The sequence below is a fragment of the Gracilinanus agilis genome, chromosome 2 (genome assembly GCF_016433145.1).
Source record: "Gracilinanus agilis isolate LMUSP501 chromosome 2, AgileGrace, whole genome shotgun sequence".
In the NCBI taxonomy this organism is placed as follows: Eukaryota; Metazoa; Chordata; class Mammalia; order Didelphimorphia; family Didelphidae; genus Gracilinanus; species Gracilinanus agilis.
Window position 1 is genome coordinate 28694427 of NC_058131.1, and position 12537 is coordinate 28706963.

At 50.5% G+C, this 12537-nt stretch overlaps 1 protein-coding gene across 1 annotated transcript in view; it reads left to right on the forward strand.

Annotated features, from left to right (window-relative positions):
• Positions 1 to 12537, forward strand: part of DYSF (dysferlin) — a 194055-nt gene that overhangs the window by 33116 nt on the left and 148402 nt on the right. Inside the window, exons 7-10 of the mRNA XM_044659284.1 lie at positions 3109 to 3177; positions 3447 to 3490; positions 8877 to 8959; positions 9447 to 9453. Coding sequence (XP_044515219.1) covers positions 3109 to 3177; positions 3447 to 3490; positions 8877 to 8959; positions 9447 to 9453 — 203 coding nt within the window. The remainder of the gene's footprint in view (positions 1 to 3108; positions 3178 to 3446; positions 3491 to 8876; positions 8960 to 9446; positions 9454 to 12537) is intronic.

The following is a 12537-nucleotide window of genomic DNA, read 5'->3' on the forward strand; positions in this document are numbered from 1 at the left end:
GTGGTGGTGGTGGTGTGTGTGTGTGTGAGGAGAAGGCTTGGCCCCGCCTCCGTCCTCTCCCCGCCCCCTCCCGGCTCTGTTGCTGATGCTCAGACGCCTGTGGCTGCTCCGCTCAGCCCAGCCCGGGCTGGGCGCTCTCCCCAGCATTTCCCCATCCGCACACACTGTGGTGCTGCTGTCTAAGGAACAGCCCGGGCAGAGGCGGGCTGTGGAGGCTGAGCTGCCCAGCGGAGCCTCGGCCAGGGGAGGCGGGGGTGCTCCGGCCTGGCCCTGCCCTGCCTGGAGGAGACCCCCCAAAAGGAGGTTGGATCCCTGGGGGCCGGGCTCTGCCTCCTCCCATTCCACCCGCGCCCCCTTTAAGGTCTTTGTTGTTCTCCTTAAGGGAGGCCTCTGTAGGGCTGCCCGTGGTCCCTGGACCCCAGAAGGAGGGGCGGCTGTCAGAGGCTGATTGTTTCTGGGATGGAAACCCTCGGAGGAGATTCTCAGAGGCTCCGAAATCCTCCTCCAGTTGGGCTCGAGAGAGAACAGGAATCCGAGTCCTACAAACCATCCTTGGAAGGCCTCGAGGCCACAGAATCCGGGATGGAGGCCCTCCTCAGGGAGCCCCAGCAGGGGACAGAAACAGGTCCCAGCCCTGGGCCCCCCTGGCCTGGGCCCTCAGGGAGCCCCCGTTTTAGAGGGACAGGGTGCCACAGACACTGAATAACAGCAGCACTTTTAGAGCACTTAACAATATTACCTCCCTTGACCCTCACAGCCACCCCGAGAGGTAGATGCTATGATTATCCCCATTTTATTTTATTAAAAATTTTTTTTAATTAAAACCCTCACCTTCCGTCTTAGAGTCAATACTGTGTATTGGCTCCAAGGCAGAAGAGTGCCAAGGGTAGACAATGGGGGTCAAGTGACTTACCTAGGGTCACACAGCTAGACAGTGTATGAAGCCAGATTTGAACCTAGGACCTCCCGTCTCTAGGCCTGACTCTCAAACCACTGAGCCATCCAGCTGCCCCCTTTATTTTATTTTTTTACTTAAATGGAAGGCAAGGTTTTATTTATTTTTTTTACATGATTCATGTTTTTACTTTCCCCTTCACCTACTTTCATCCTCCCCATAGCCAAAGCGCATTTCCACTGGTTTTAACATGTGTCATCTATCAAGACTTATTTCCATATTATTGATAATTGCACCAGGGTAGTCATTTCGAGTCTACATCCCCAATCATGTCTGCATCAACCCATGTGTTCAAGCAGTTGTTTTTCTTCTGTGTTTCCTCTCCTGCAGTTCTTCCTCTGAATGTGGGTAGCATCTTTACCATAAATCCCTCAGAGCTGTCCTGGGTCATTGCCTTGCTGTTAGTAGCAAAGTCAGTTACATTCGATTTTACCACAGTGTATCGGTCTCTGTGTACAATGTTCTTCTGGCTCTGCTCCTTTCACTCTGTATCAGTTCCTGGAGGTCTTTCCAGTTCACATGGAATCCCTCCAGTTCATTATTTCTTTGAGCACACTAGTATTCCATCACCAGCAGATACCACAATTTGTTCATCCATTCCCCAATTGACAGGCACACCCTCGTTTTCCAGTTTTTTGCCACCACAAAAAGCGCAGCTATAAATATTTTTGTTCTTTTTGTCTATGATCTCTTTGGGGTACAAACCCAGCAATGGTATGACTGGATCGAAGGGCAGGCAGTCTTTCAGAGCGCTTTGGGACTAGTTCCAAATTGCCATCCGGAATGTTTGGATCAGTTCACAACTCCAGCAGCAGTGCATTAATGTCCCAATTTTGCCACATCCCCTCCAACATTTATTACTCTCCCCTGCTGTCATGTTATCCAATCTGCTAGGTGTGAGGTGATACCTCAGAGTTGTTTTGATTTGCATTTCTCTAATTATTAGAGACTTAGAACACTTTCTCATGTGCTTATTGATAGTTTTGATTTCTTTATCTGAAAATTGCCTATTGATTATCTCCATTTTAGAGATGAGGAAACTGAGCCAAACAGATATTATATGACTTGCCCACAGTTAGTAAGTGACCGAGGCAGGATTTGACCTCAGATTTTCTTGAACCTACGTCCAAAGCTCTTATCTACAGTGCCACTTAGGTACCTAGAGTCACAATACCCAGTGCCACTTCTTTCCCCCAGTGCATGGAAGAGTTCTGAAATGCCAAAGAGGTAGAGACAGATGGGGCAAGAGGAGAGGAATCAAATGTGATTCAGGGAATAGGGGAAGCCTGAGCAAGCCTTGGTGCCCAGAACGTGGGATCGGATGGCCATGCTGCCTCCTATTGTGATCTGACTTTATCGGGAGGGTTGGACTCAGTTCTGAGGAGCTACAGCTTGAGCAAGCCATTGATAAACTGGAAGACACCCAGAGGAAGGCGACCAAGATGGTGGAGGGTCTGGTGTGCTTGGCATATGGAGATGGATGAAGGTGTGAGCTCAATTCAGGCTGGAGAAGAGAAGCCTTAGAGAGGGGAAAGAAGAGCTAAGTATGGAGGTGGTCACGTGGAAGGGCGACTGACCTTGTTCTGCTTGGTCCCAAAGGGTAGAACCAGGAGCAAAAGATGCCATTGGGTTGTTGTAGTTCATTTGTTTCAGTCATGTCGGACTCTTTGTGACCCCATTTGGGGTGTTCTTGGCAAAGATACTGGAGTGGTTTGCTATTTCCTTTTCCAGCTCATTTGACAGATGAGGAAACTGAGGCAAACAAGGTTAAACAACTTGCCCAGGGTCACACATCTAGGTCAGATTTGAACTCAAGTCTTCCTGACTCCAGGCCTGATGCTCTATCATCTGCCCCACCTAATGGAAAGGCTAAAGGCAGTCCCTGCCTTTAAGGAGCCCACAGTCGAATATAGACGCAAACATGCAAAAATAAGCTTTAGGCAGAATAGATAGGAGATAACCATCGGAAAGAAGGCACAAGAGCGAAGAGGAATGGAGGTAGCCTTCTTAGAGAAGGTGGGATTGTAGCTGGGACTTGGAAGATGGCAGGGCAGTCGGGGGGGGGGGTTGCTCTGGCAGCCTCTAAGGCCCTGTTAGCTCAAGATCTCATGACCCCAGTACTATGACTAGCCCTCTGCATTTTCTTTTTCTAGCTCTGCAGTAAGATTTTGGAGAAGACAGCCCATCCTCAGTGGAACCAAAGTATCACGCTGCCAGCCATGGTAAGGAGACTCGAGAAAGGGGAGTCTGGGAAGAGGGAGGGCCATTTCATAGTCTTCTATTTCTCCATCCCTGCCTGGGCTTAATTCCTTGCCTTCTCTCTCCCTCCCAGAGTCCCTTGGCCAACCTACTGCCCTCTCCTCACTTAGCTAGATTCAGTTGGGGAAGTCGGGGCCCCTGGCTGACTGTCTACTCTTGACCGCAGGGCCTTCCGGAGAGTTCCCTTTCCAGAAGAACCCCTTAACTCAATGCTTCTCTCCTCTTTCCTCAGTTTCCCTCAATGTGTGACAAGATGAAGATTCGTGTTATGGACTGGTGAGTTTTCTGTCACTGAATTGTAGAATTTTTAGAGTTGCCAGCTTCCAAGGTTGACAGAACTTTCAAAGTATCCCTTTGATGTCTACTCAACTCAACTCAAGTATTTATTAAACACCTCCTGTGGGCCAGCAGCCGTGCCAGGTGCTGAGAAGGGGTGTTCATTTGTTTTTCATTTCATTTTATTTTTAAATTAATAAGCATTTATTTTCTCTCCCTCCCACCCACCTTCAGTTTCAAAGAAAAAAGATAAAAGACAAAACTCTTGTTAAAAATGCATCGTGAAGCAAAACCAATTCTTACATTGTATCCAAAAATGTCTCTCATTCTGTCTGCTGACAAGTGATTTTTATATAGTGCCTTTTATAGAATGATTTACATAATTTTTTCACTGGACCCTTCACAATCCTGTAAGGTAGGCACCACAGATGCTATATGCCCATTTTACAGATGAGGAAATTAAGTCTCAAGAGAGATTAAGCGCCTTGTCCTTGTGGTATTGCTACTAAATGTCAGAAGGAGCCCAGAGAGAAAGTGTTGGTACAGTGGGAAGAGCACTGGCTTCAGAGCCGGAGAACTTAGGTTCAGATCTTACTCTGGGCATCTCCAGATTTTAGTGTATAAAAATGTAATATTTATATGTAATATTCATGTGTAAAATGGAGAGGCTGGACTTGATGGCCTCTGAAGTCCCATCATAAACCCATGATCCTAATACAACACAGCTCTTATCGCCCATCTCAATGCCTCTGAATAGGCAGTTTCTTTTTTTTTTTTTAAACCCTCACCTTCCATCCTTGAAGCAATACTATGTATTGGTTCCAAGGCAGAAGACTGGTAAGAGTTAGGGAATGGGGGGGTTAATTGACTTGCCAGGATCACACAGCTAGGAAGTATCTGAGACTAGATTTGAACCCGGGACCTGGCTCTCAATCCACTGAACCACCCAGCTATCCCCTAGATAGTTCCTTATGCCTACAACACTAACTTCTCATTTCCACCTCTTGATAGTCCTAGTTTCCTTAAAAACTCAGTTAAAGCACCCCCTCCTTCCTGAAGTTTCCCCACCTCTTCTGTCTGGCTGCTCATCTCCTTCCCTCCTCAAAGCACTTTGAATTATTATTATTATTTTTTTTTTTGCTGACCTACATAAAGGCTGTGTTTGTGCAAGTAGAATGGAAGCTCCTTGAGTGCAGGAACTACTCCACTTTTCTTTGCATCCCCAGCACGTTTGGCACATCGTAGAGGCTTTGTAAACTTTTGCGGATTGATCGATTTGGATCAAAGTCTTCCTGGTTCCAAGTTCAGTGCTGTAACCACCACATGAAGTCCCTTCATACAGAGGCATGGTTCCTCCTTCCCCTTGGGAGCGCCCAGCCTAGCTTGGGATGAAGAGCACATGTGTGAAACCCACACAGAGTCACATATACACACGCTACTCCCAAATGGCTTATAAACAAAGCCTCGATGACCACTTGTCAGGGATTTTCTAGATGAGACTCTTGGCTAAGGATAGGTTGAGTTCGATGGTCTTTGGAGGCCTTATATCTCTGACATTTGGTGATTCTTTGTAGACGTTAAGGGTCATTGGTCAGAGAATTGAGCTACTGTGGTAGAATGGAACCAACGACGGTGGTATTGGTAGCAATACCACCAAGGACAAGGCACTTAATCTCTCTTGAGACTTAATATCCTCATCTGTAAAATGGGCATATAACACCTGTGGTGCCTTCGTAGAGAAAATGGAATCATGATCCAGGCTTAGAAGAATGGGTAGGATTTGAAGGAAAGGAGAAGGCATGACAGATGGGGGTCCTAGCTTGGGCAAAGATGCTGAAGTAGGAATGAAAATGAGGCCATGTGGAGTAAGGATTGCCTTCTGGCTGGTACAGAAAGAGGAATATGTTGGAGAAGAAGGGAAATAAGATCAGGGATGTAGATAAGTTGTGGGTCAGATAAGGCTGCCTCTTGGGCACAATGTTGAAAGATGGAGGGCTAAGGAAGTTATCTCACTGTCGAATGGGTCGACTGCCTCTGGAAGCACTGGGCTCCCCATTGCTGGAGATCTTCAGATCGGGTCACTACAGGCACCGTGCTAGGCACTGTGGGGATACAAAGACAAAACAAAGAATCCCTTGCTCTCACAGATCTTAAATACTACCCGGCTGGAGATGCCCACAGACCAGTAAAAACAAAATATATAGAAAACAATTTTGGAGGGGTGGAGGCAACACTAACAAATGTGGGGGGGGTGGTGTCTGCTGAAACCGTGTGTATGAGGTGGCATTCGAACTGAGCCATGAAGGGAGTGAGGGGAGAGCATTCCAGGCATGGCTTGTGCAGAGGCATATGGGTCGGAGATGGAATGTCGTTTGTCGGGGGACAGCAAAGAGGTTGGCTTGGCTGGTCTACAAAGGTTCTGCAGCTGGGAAAGGCATGTTTAAAGTAGAGTTTTAGGAATCATAAGAATTCCCCTTAGACCAAAGGGGACTTCTAGAGGTCCTCATTTCTGGCCCCTTGCCCCTGGCTTGGACCACATTCCAACCACCCCAGGTGGAGAGAAGCATCCCTCATGTGGCCCTGAAGAGCTTGGCCCATGGGGACTCCCTGGTCTTCCTAGGGCCTGGGTCACAGGGCTCCTGACAAGGAGGACAGGGTTAGAAGGAAAGGAAAAAAAGAGCCCGACTCACCACAGAGCTGTTCAGACATGTGCCAGGTTCACAGGAATAAAGAAAACAGCTTGTGGGAGTCTTAAGAGAAAAGCGAAATGAAAACGGGAGGGAGTTCAGCAGTGGGGGAGAGCATTCTGGGGCCCGACCACTGGTATGTGCCTTTGGGAAGTGGTTTGGAGGAGATGGGAGCCGTGGGGCTGGAGACATCTCTTCATTGCAGCTAATTGGGTGGATGTGTCTGGGGGTGCTGAGTGCTGTGCTTTTTGCAGAAGTGTGAATGTTTGGGGTTTCGGAGGGGGTTTGCTTGTGGGGAAATGCAGGCACATTTGTGCCCCTCTCTGGCGTGCCCCTTTGTGCCCCTGGACTTGGGTGTGAGGGTCTCTCTCCGTGTTGTGGGCATCGGGCGTCTCTGGCTCGTGTCTGTGTGGGTGTCCCCGTCTGCAGCGTGTGAATGGTCTGTCTCTGGGAGGTGTGGGAGGGTTCTGGGTGTTTGTGCCCCTGTGCGTGTCACCTGTCCCTGGGCTGTTGTATTTCTGTTGTGTGGGTGTGCGGTATACATTGTGTGTCTCTGGCTGCTGGGGCTGTCCACGCTGAAGGTCCGTGCTGGTGGCCCTTTGTGTTCCGTGTCCGTCTGCACGTTAGACATCATTTTCCCCTGGAATGTCAGTGTGTGCGTGTGCGTGTGCGTGTGCACTGCACGTTGCTGCGGGTTGTGTGTAGGCGTATCTGTAGGTGTGCGTCGGCCGCCTCAGGGTTCCGGCTGGGGGGTGTCGTGTGTGTGTGCGTGTGTGTGTGTGTGCGTGTGCGTGCGCACGCGCGTCTGGGTAATCTGTTGATGGAACGCCTCTGGTATGTGTGTGTGTGTTCACACAGAGCCCCGCTCCATTACGGGCCCGTAGCCGTGGGTTTCTGGTCAGGCCTGGGAGTCATTTTTATTGTGCAGCTATTTTGAGACCTTTGGCATTTTCCAAAAAAAACCCCCCAAACCCTCAAGCCTGTGTGTTGGCCAAGAAGTTTAGTGCAGACTCTGCAGCTCCCCTCCCAAAGCCACAGGGTGCTTTCTTCCCAGCACACTCAGATAAACTCGGGGTGACCTGGCTCCTGGAAACACGCTGGCTTCCAGGGGGTCAATTTTCCAGTTTCTTGGTTTTCTTTCTTCTCTCTCCTCCTCCTGGCCCCGCTCAAACCAGAAATCCAATTCTCCTGAAAGCCTCCGTCTTGCCCGAGGACTTGGTTGTTGGGGAGGGGACGGGCCCTTGGTGTGGTGGATGGAGCTGGCTTAGAAATACTTTTGGTGGGGGGCAGGAGCGGGGGAGCCAGCGAATCTGCTGATCTGTCCTGGGAACCAGCTTGGGAAAAGCTGGGGTGCGAGGCTGGGGGCAGAACTCCCTTCTCTCTGGCCTACTTTCTCCTCTTCTGGAGTCTCCAGTTACCTCCCAGAGAAAGGGTCCATCCAGAGAGCCAAGGCGGGGAGGAAGACGAGTGGGAGACGGGGAGATAGAGAGGCAGAAAGAGACCCACCGAGGGAGGCAGAGACTGACAGAAGGGGAGAGAGGAGCAAGCATTGATTAAGCCCCTACTGTGTGGCAGGCGCTTTCCAAATAGGATCTCGTTTGATCCTTACGACAATCTTGGGAGGTAGATGCTGTTATTATTCCCATTTTATAGATGGGGAAACTGAGGCAAACAGGGTGAAGTGGCTTGCTCAGGGTTGCACAGACAGTAAAGTGTCCAAGGCCAAATTTGAACCCAGGTCTTCCTGACTTAGAGTGATTCCCAAAGTGGGCGCCACCGCCCCCTGGTGGGTGCTGCAGTGATCCAGAGAGGCGGTGATGGCCACAGGAGCATTTATCTTTCCTATTCATTGCTATTAACATTTAAAAAATTTAATTTCTAGGGGGCTAAGTCATATTTTTTCTGGAAAGGGGGCGGCAGGCCAAACAAGTCTGGGAACCCCTGCTGACTTAGAAAGGGACAAGGAGGCAGAAAGAAAGAAATAGCTTTTAAGTTGTGTTTTGTTTGGGGACGTACAGAATAAAGAAGGGATATAGCTAATGGGACAGTGGATAGAATACCAGTTCTGGACTCAGGAAGACCTGAGTTCAAATCTGTCTGCCTCAGTTTACCCATCTGTAAAATGAGCTGGAGAAGGAAATAGCAAACCACTCTGGTATCTTTGCCCAAAAAAATAAAACCCAAATGGGGACACAAAGGGGCAGATGTGACAGAAACGCCTGAAAACCAATGACAGACACAGAGGCCCCCTTCAGAGGGTTCCCATTTGGATGGGGGGGGGAATCAATTAGAATTGCCAAAGTCCTTAGAGAGCACAGGTGTGCCTAAATCTTCACTGGCTCTCTGGGATCAAAAGCAAACTTTTCAGCTCGGCATTTCAGCCTGTCTAAATGAACTAATCAATTGATCAATCAGCAGACATCTATTAAGTGCCTACTGTGTGCCAGGCAATCACAGGGATGCTCCCACACAGCTTAAAGAACACCAACTTGGGCAAAGATTTTAGAATTTATTTGCCTCCGTTTCCTCATCTGTAAAATGGGCATGATGACCTCAGCTTGTTGTGAGGACCAAAGCCTTATTTAAATGCTAACCATTACTGTTTTTATTTCAGTAGCTTGTGTGTGGGGGGCAGGTTGGGAGACCCTCCCTCCTTCCATTCCCTGGGGCTAAAGACTTTTTCTGGGACCTCATTCTAGGGATCGGGTCACTCATAATGACATCGTGGGCACCCATTACCTGTGCATGTCGAAAATATCCGCCCCCGGAGGAGAAATAGAAGGTGAGTCCTTTCTTCTATTCCAGTCCCCATTTCCCCTCTTTATTCTCGGCCCGGGGTGCCGAGTCGTGCCCTTGAACCCTAACCCTGTCCGTTAGAGACGCTTCCTCATAGTGAGCTCTCAGCCCCTCGCCTCCCCCAGCCTCACTTCTAGTTTGAGGAGTCTCAGAAAGCTCCATCCAGCTGGGCATCTCCAGGCAGCCAGTAAACATTGATTCTGTGCCAAGAGCTGGGGGAGGCACGAGATAGTACAGTGCTGGAGATCCCAGCTCTGCTGCTTGCTCGCCGTGGGACCTTGGGCAAGTCACTTCCTCTCCCTGGGTGCCTCCGTCTCCTCATCTGTAAAATGAGACGCTTGGGCTAGACTGGCCCCGGAAGTCCCTTCTGGCTGGAGATCCGGGATCTCTGAGGATCCTGGCAGTCATCTCCCCCTTTGAGGGGAGCAGCCTAGAAAGGCGACAACTTGGGATGTTCTGTCTAAACGAGGCAGAGGAGCCGTGTGTGGTTCCTGAGGCAGGGGGTGGCCCTGAAGGCGGCGTCAAGAGTGTCCTCTCAGCCTGTGTCCCCCGTTTCCCACTCGGTGCACCTGTGGCCGCTGTGGTTTTTGCCACTAGATGGGGCGTGTGTCAAGGGTCTCTGGCAGCGGAGAATCGGGCTCAGCCATGCTCTTGGGAAGGAGCAAGGCAGAGCCCCCAAAGCCCTTTGCTCATCCAGCTCCTAGGAGAGGAAGTCGGGCGCTGGCGACGTCGGTGACTTGGATAAGAGCTTCCCGTTGCTCTTCAGCCCAAGTTCCTAACTAAGTCCCCTCAGAGAGCCCTTATAGGGGCTTTTGCAGCCCAGCCCTTTCCCAGGTCCCTCGGGCTGGCTTTTGCCTTCCAGGTTTATTGTCTTTTGAGTAGTACCATGGGAAGATCCACTGACCTGGGAGTCAGAGGTCCCGGGTTCAAATTCTACCTCTGATTCTTGCTCGGACGTGTGGGACGTTGCGCTGGACCTTCATCTCCTCTCTAAACTGAGAGCTGGTCTCATCCGGCTCTCCACCCATGATCCCAAGTTCTCATTAAGCCTCTCCCTTTCCTGAAGCTCTCAAGGAAATGAGATTTTGGTTTTACTTTCAGTGATTATTTTCCAAACGGAGCCGTTTCCACCCAGTCTGGGAAATTGGAGCGCCATTTTTCTAAGTACTCAAAGCCAGGGCATTTGGTGGTACAGTGGATAGAGGGGGAGGCTTGGAGTCAGGAAGATCCGAGTTCAAATTCTGCCTCAGACTCAAGCTCTGTGACCCCAGGCAAAGCCCTTAACCTTTCTGTCTCTTAGGTGCTTTATCTGTAAAATGGGCAGAATAATCATCGTTGTTAGTCAGTTGTGTCCAGCTCTTTATGACCTCGTGGACCCTTAGCACACCAGTACTGCCCGTGAGGCTTTCTTGGCAAAGATGGGAGCGGTTTGCCATTTCCTTCTCCAGTGGGGATAATAATAGCCCCAACTTAATAGGATCAGTGTGAGAATAAAATATATATATGTGAGAATAAAAACATATATTAGAATATACATTTTTATTCATACACATATGTAGAGTGCTTTGCAAACCTTAAAAGTGCTTTATAATGATCATCCTCATCCTCTTCATTATTATTATTATTGTGATCTGACTATTTGGTCCCAGTCTAGAGGCTTTTGGAACCAGGTGTGTCTAGACTGCTCTCGCCTCTTCAATTTTTCCAGACGTCTGGTTCATAGGGCTTGTTTGGGTCCACCCACCTATTCTGAAGACAATAGATTGCCTTCCTTCCATGCCTGGCTGCTCAGAGGGACCCAGTTGAAAGATTCATTGGTTTTCTTGCAAGTCTCTCTGCTTTTTTTTTTTTTAAACCCTTAACTTCTGTGTATTGGCTCCTAGGTGGAAGAGTGGGAAGGGTGGGCCATGGGGGGGTCAAGTGACTTGCCCAGGGTCACCCAGCTGGGAAGTGTCTGGGGCTGCATTTGTCTCTCTGCTTTTTAATGACCTGACCGTAAGGAAACAAAGCCTATTCATGCTCAATTGACCAGAGGAAATACAGTTTTCTGGCCACGTGGCTAATCCCGGCCTCATTTCGGGTTGGCCTTCCTGGTGGTGGGATTCTGAGAATGTTTCTTCCAGGCTCTTTATTCTGTTCCACTCAGGCTAATGGCTTAATGAGTCTGAATTCCCTGCTGGCGGGGAGAGGGCAAGCTAGGAAGAGACGAGCTCGGCTGTAACTAGCCATTGCCGGGGAGTTTGTCTCCGGCTTGGTTAATCCACGGAAGGAGGATGGATGCAGGGTGTTTCCTTTGGGAAATTGTCCTGTTTACTGATGAGACAAATCCTGATGGGGGCTCGAAGGCGGTGGGGAGGGCGCCATCTTGGATCCACTCCTCTTTCCCAGGCGACATTCTCTGGTGCTTCTCGGTTCTCCTTGGGGTGGCTGGAGCAAGCCTGAAGGAATTCTGGGTGAGGAGCCTGGCAGGAGGGGCTGAGGGGCTTTCAGCCTCGCTCCCCGGTGTAGACCCCGGCTCTGGGGATCTTGCCTCCTCTTTGCAAGCTGTGTTTTCTCCGGTGCTTTGGGAGAGAGACTGGGACTGATTAGGGCTTTTTATTGGGTGTGATCTGCTAGCTGCCCTGTCCTGGCACTTTATGGGGAGCTAGGGGGAGGGAGGCGATGGGCAGCAGGGAGGGGGGTGGGCCGGAGGAGGCTTCTCAGATGCTGCTTGGAAGAAGCAAGACTTGGAGATTCCTGTAGCCCTGCTAGACCTGGCACCCGCGGCCGTAGGGGGAAAAGGGGACATTTCTGACGGGACGCCCCCACCCGGCCACCAGGGGAAGGTGGGGCTGCAGGGAGCCATCCACGGGCAGAGAGAGAACAACCGGTGGGGTCAGCGGCCAGGCTGTGGCCAGGAGAGGGTCCGTGTTAGGCCTGAGGCTGTGGCTAGGGAGCAGCACTGCTTTCTGGGAGAAGCCACTGACGCCTGGGACCCTGGCCTCATTAGCCCCGAGCTCTAACCACCGGGCCGCCTGGCCTGGTCTGTTTGTAATCATTCGGCTGGGGCTTAAGGCTGAATCTGTTTCCTTCTCCCTAACAATTAGGGATGCTTTCCTGAGAGCGGGAGCAGCTTCCACCACCCCCGCACCTTCCCCCGCTCCCTCTCTGCCTCGTTATGGCTGAGAGTTGTGCTTGCCCAGAGGCCAGCTTCCCCGGACCGGGTCACACTTATTTCTGGGATATGAAAAGAGATGTGAATTATCGTTCCTACACGCCCAGCTGTCACCAGCCTGACTTCCTGGCTCAGGTCCTTCTCCTGAGAGCAGCTGGACCAAGGGCTGAGGCCTCTAGAGACGTGGCCTCCCACCCCTGCACCCTGCCCTTTGCTATTTCTTACTCCTCCTCTCTAGCTCTTTCACATGCTTGCCTTCCCTCCCTCCCTCTCTCCCTCCTTCCCTCTCTCCCTCCTTCTTCCTTCCCTCCCTCCTTCTTCCCTCCCTCCCTCCTTTCCCCCTACCTCCCTCTCTCTCTCCTTCCCTCTCTCCCTCCTTCCCTCCCTCCTTCTTCCCTCTCTCCCTCCTT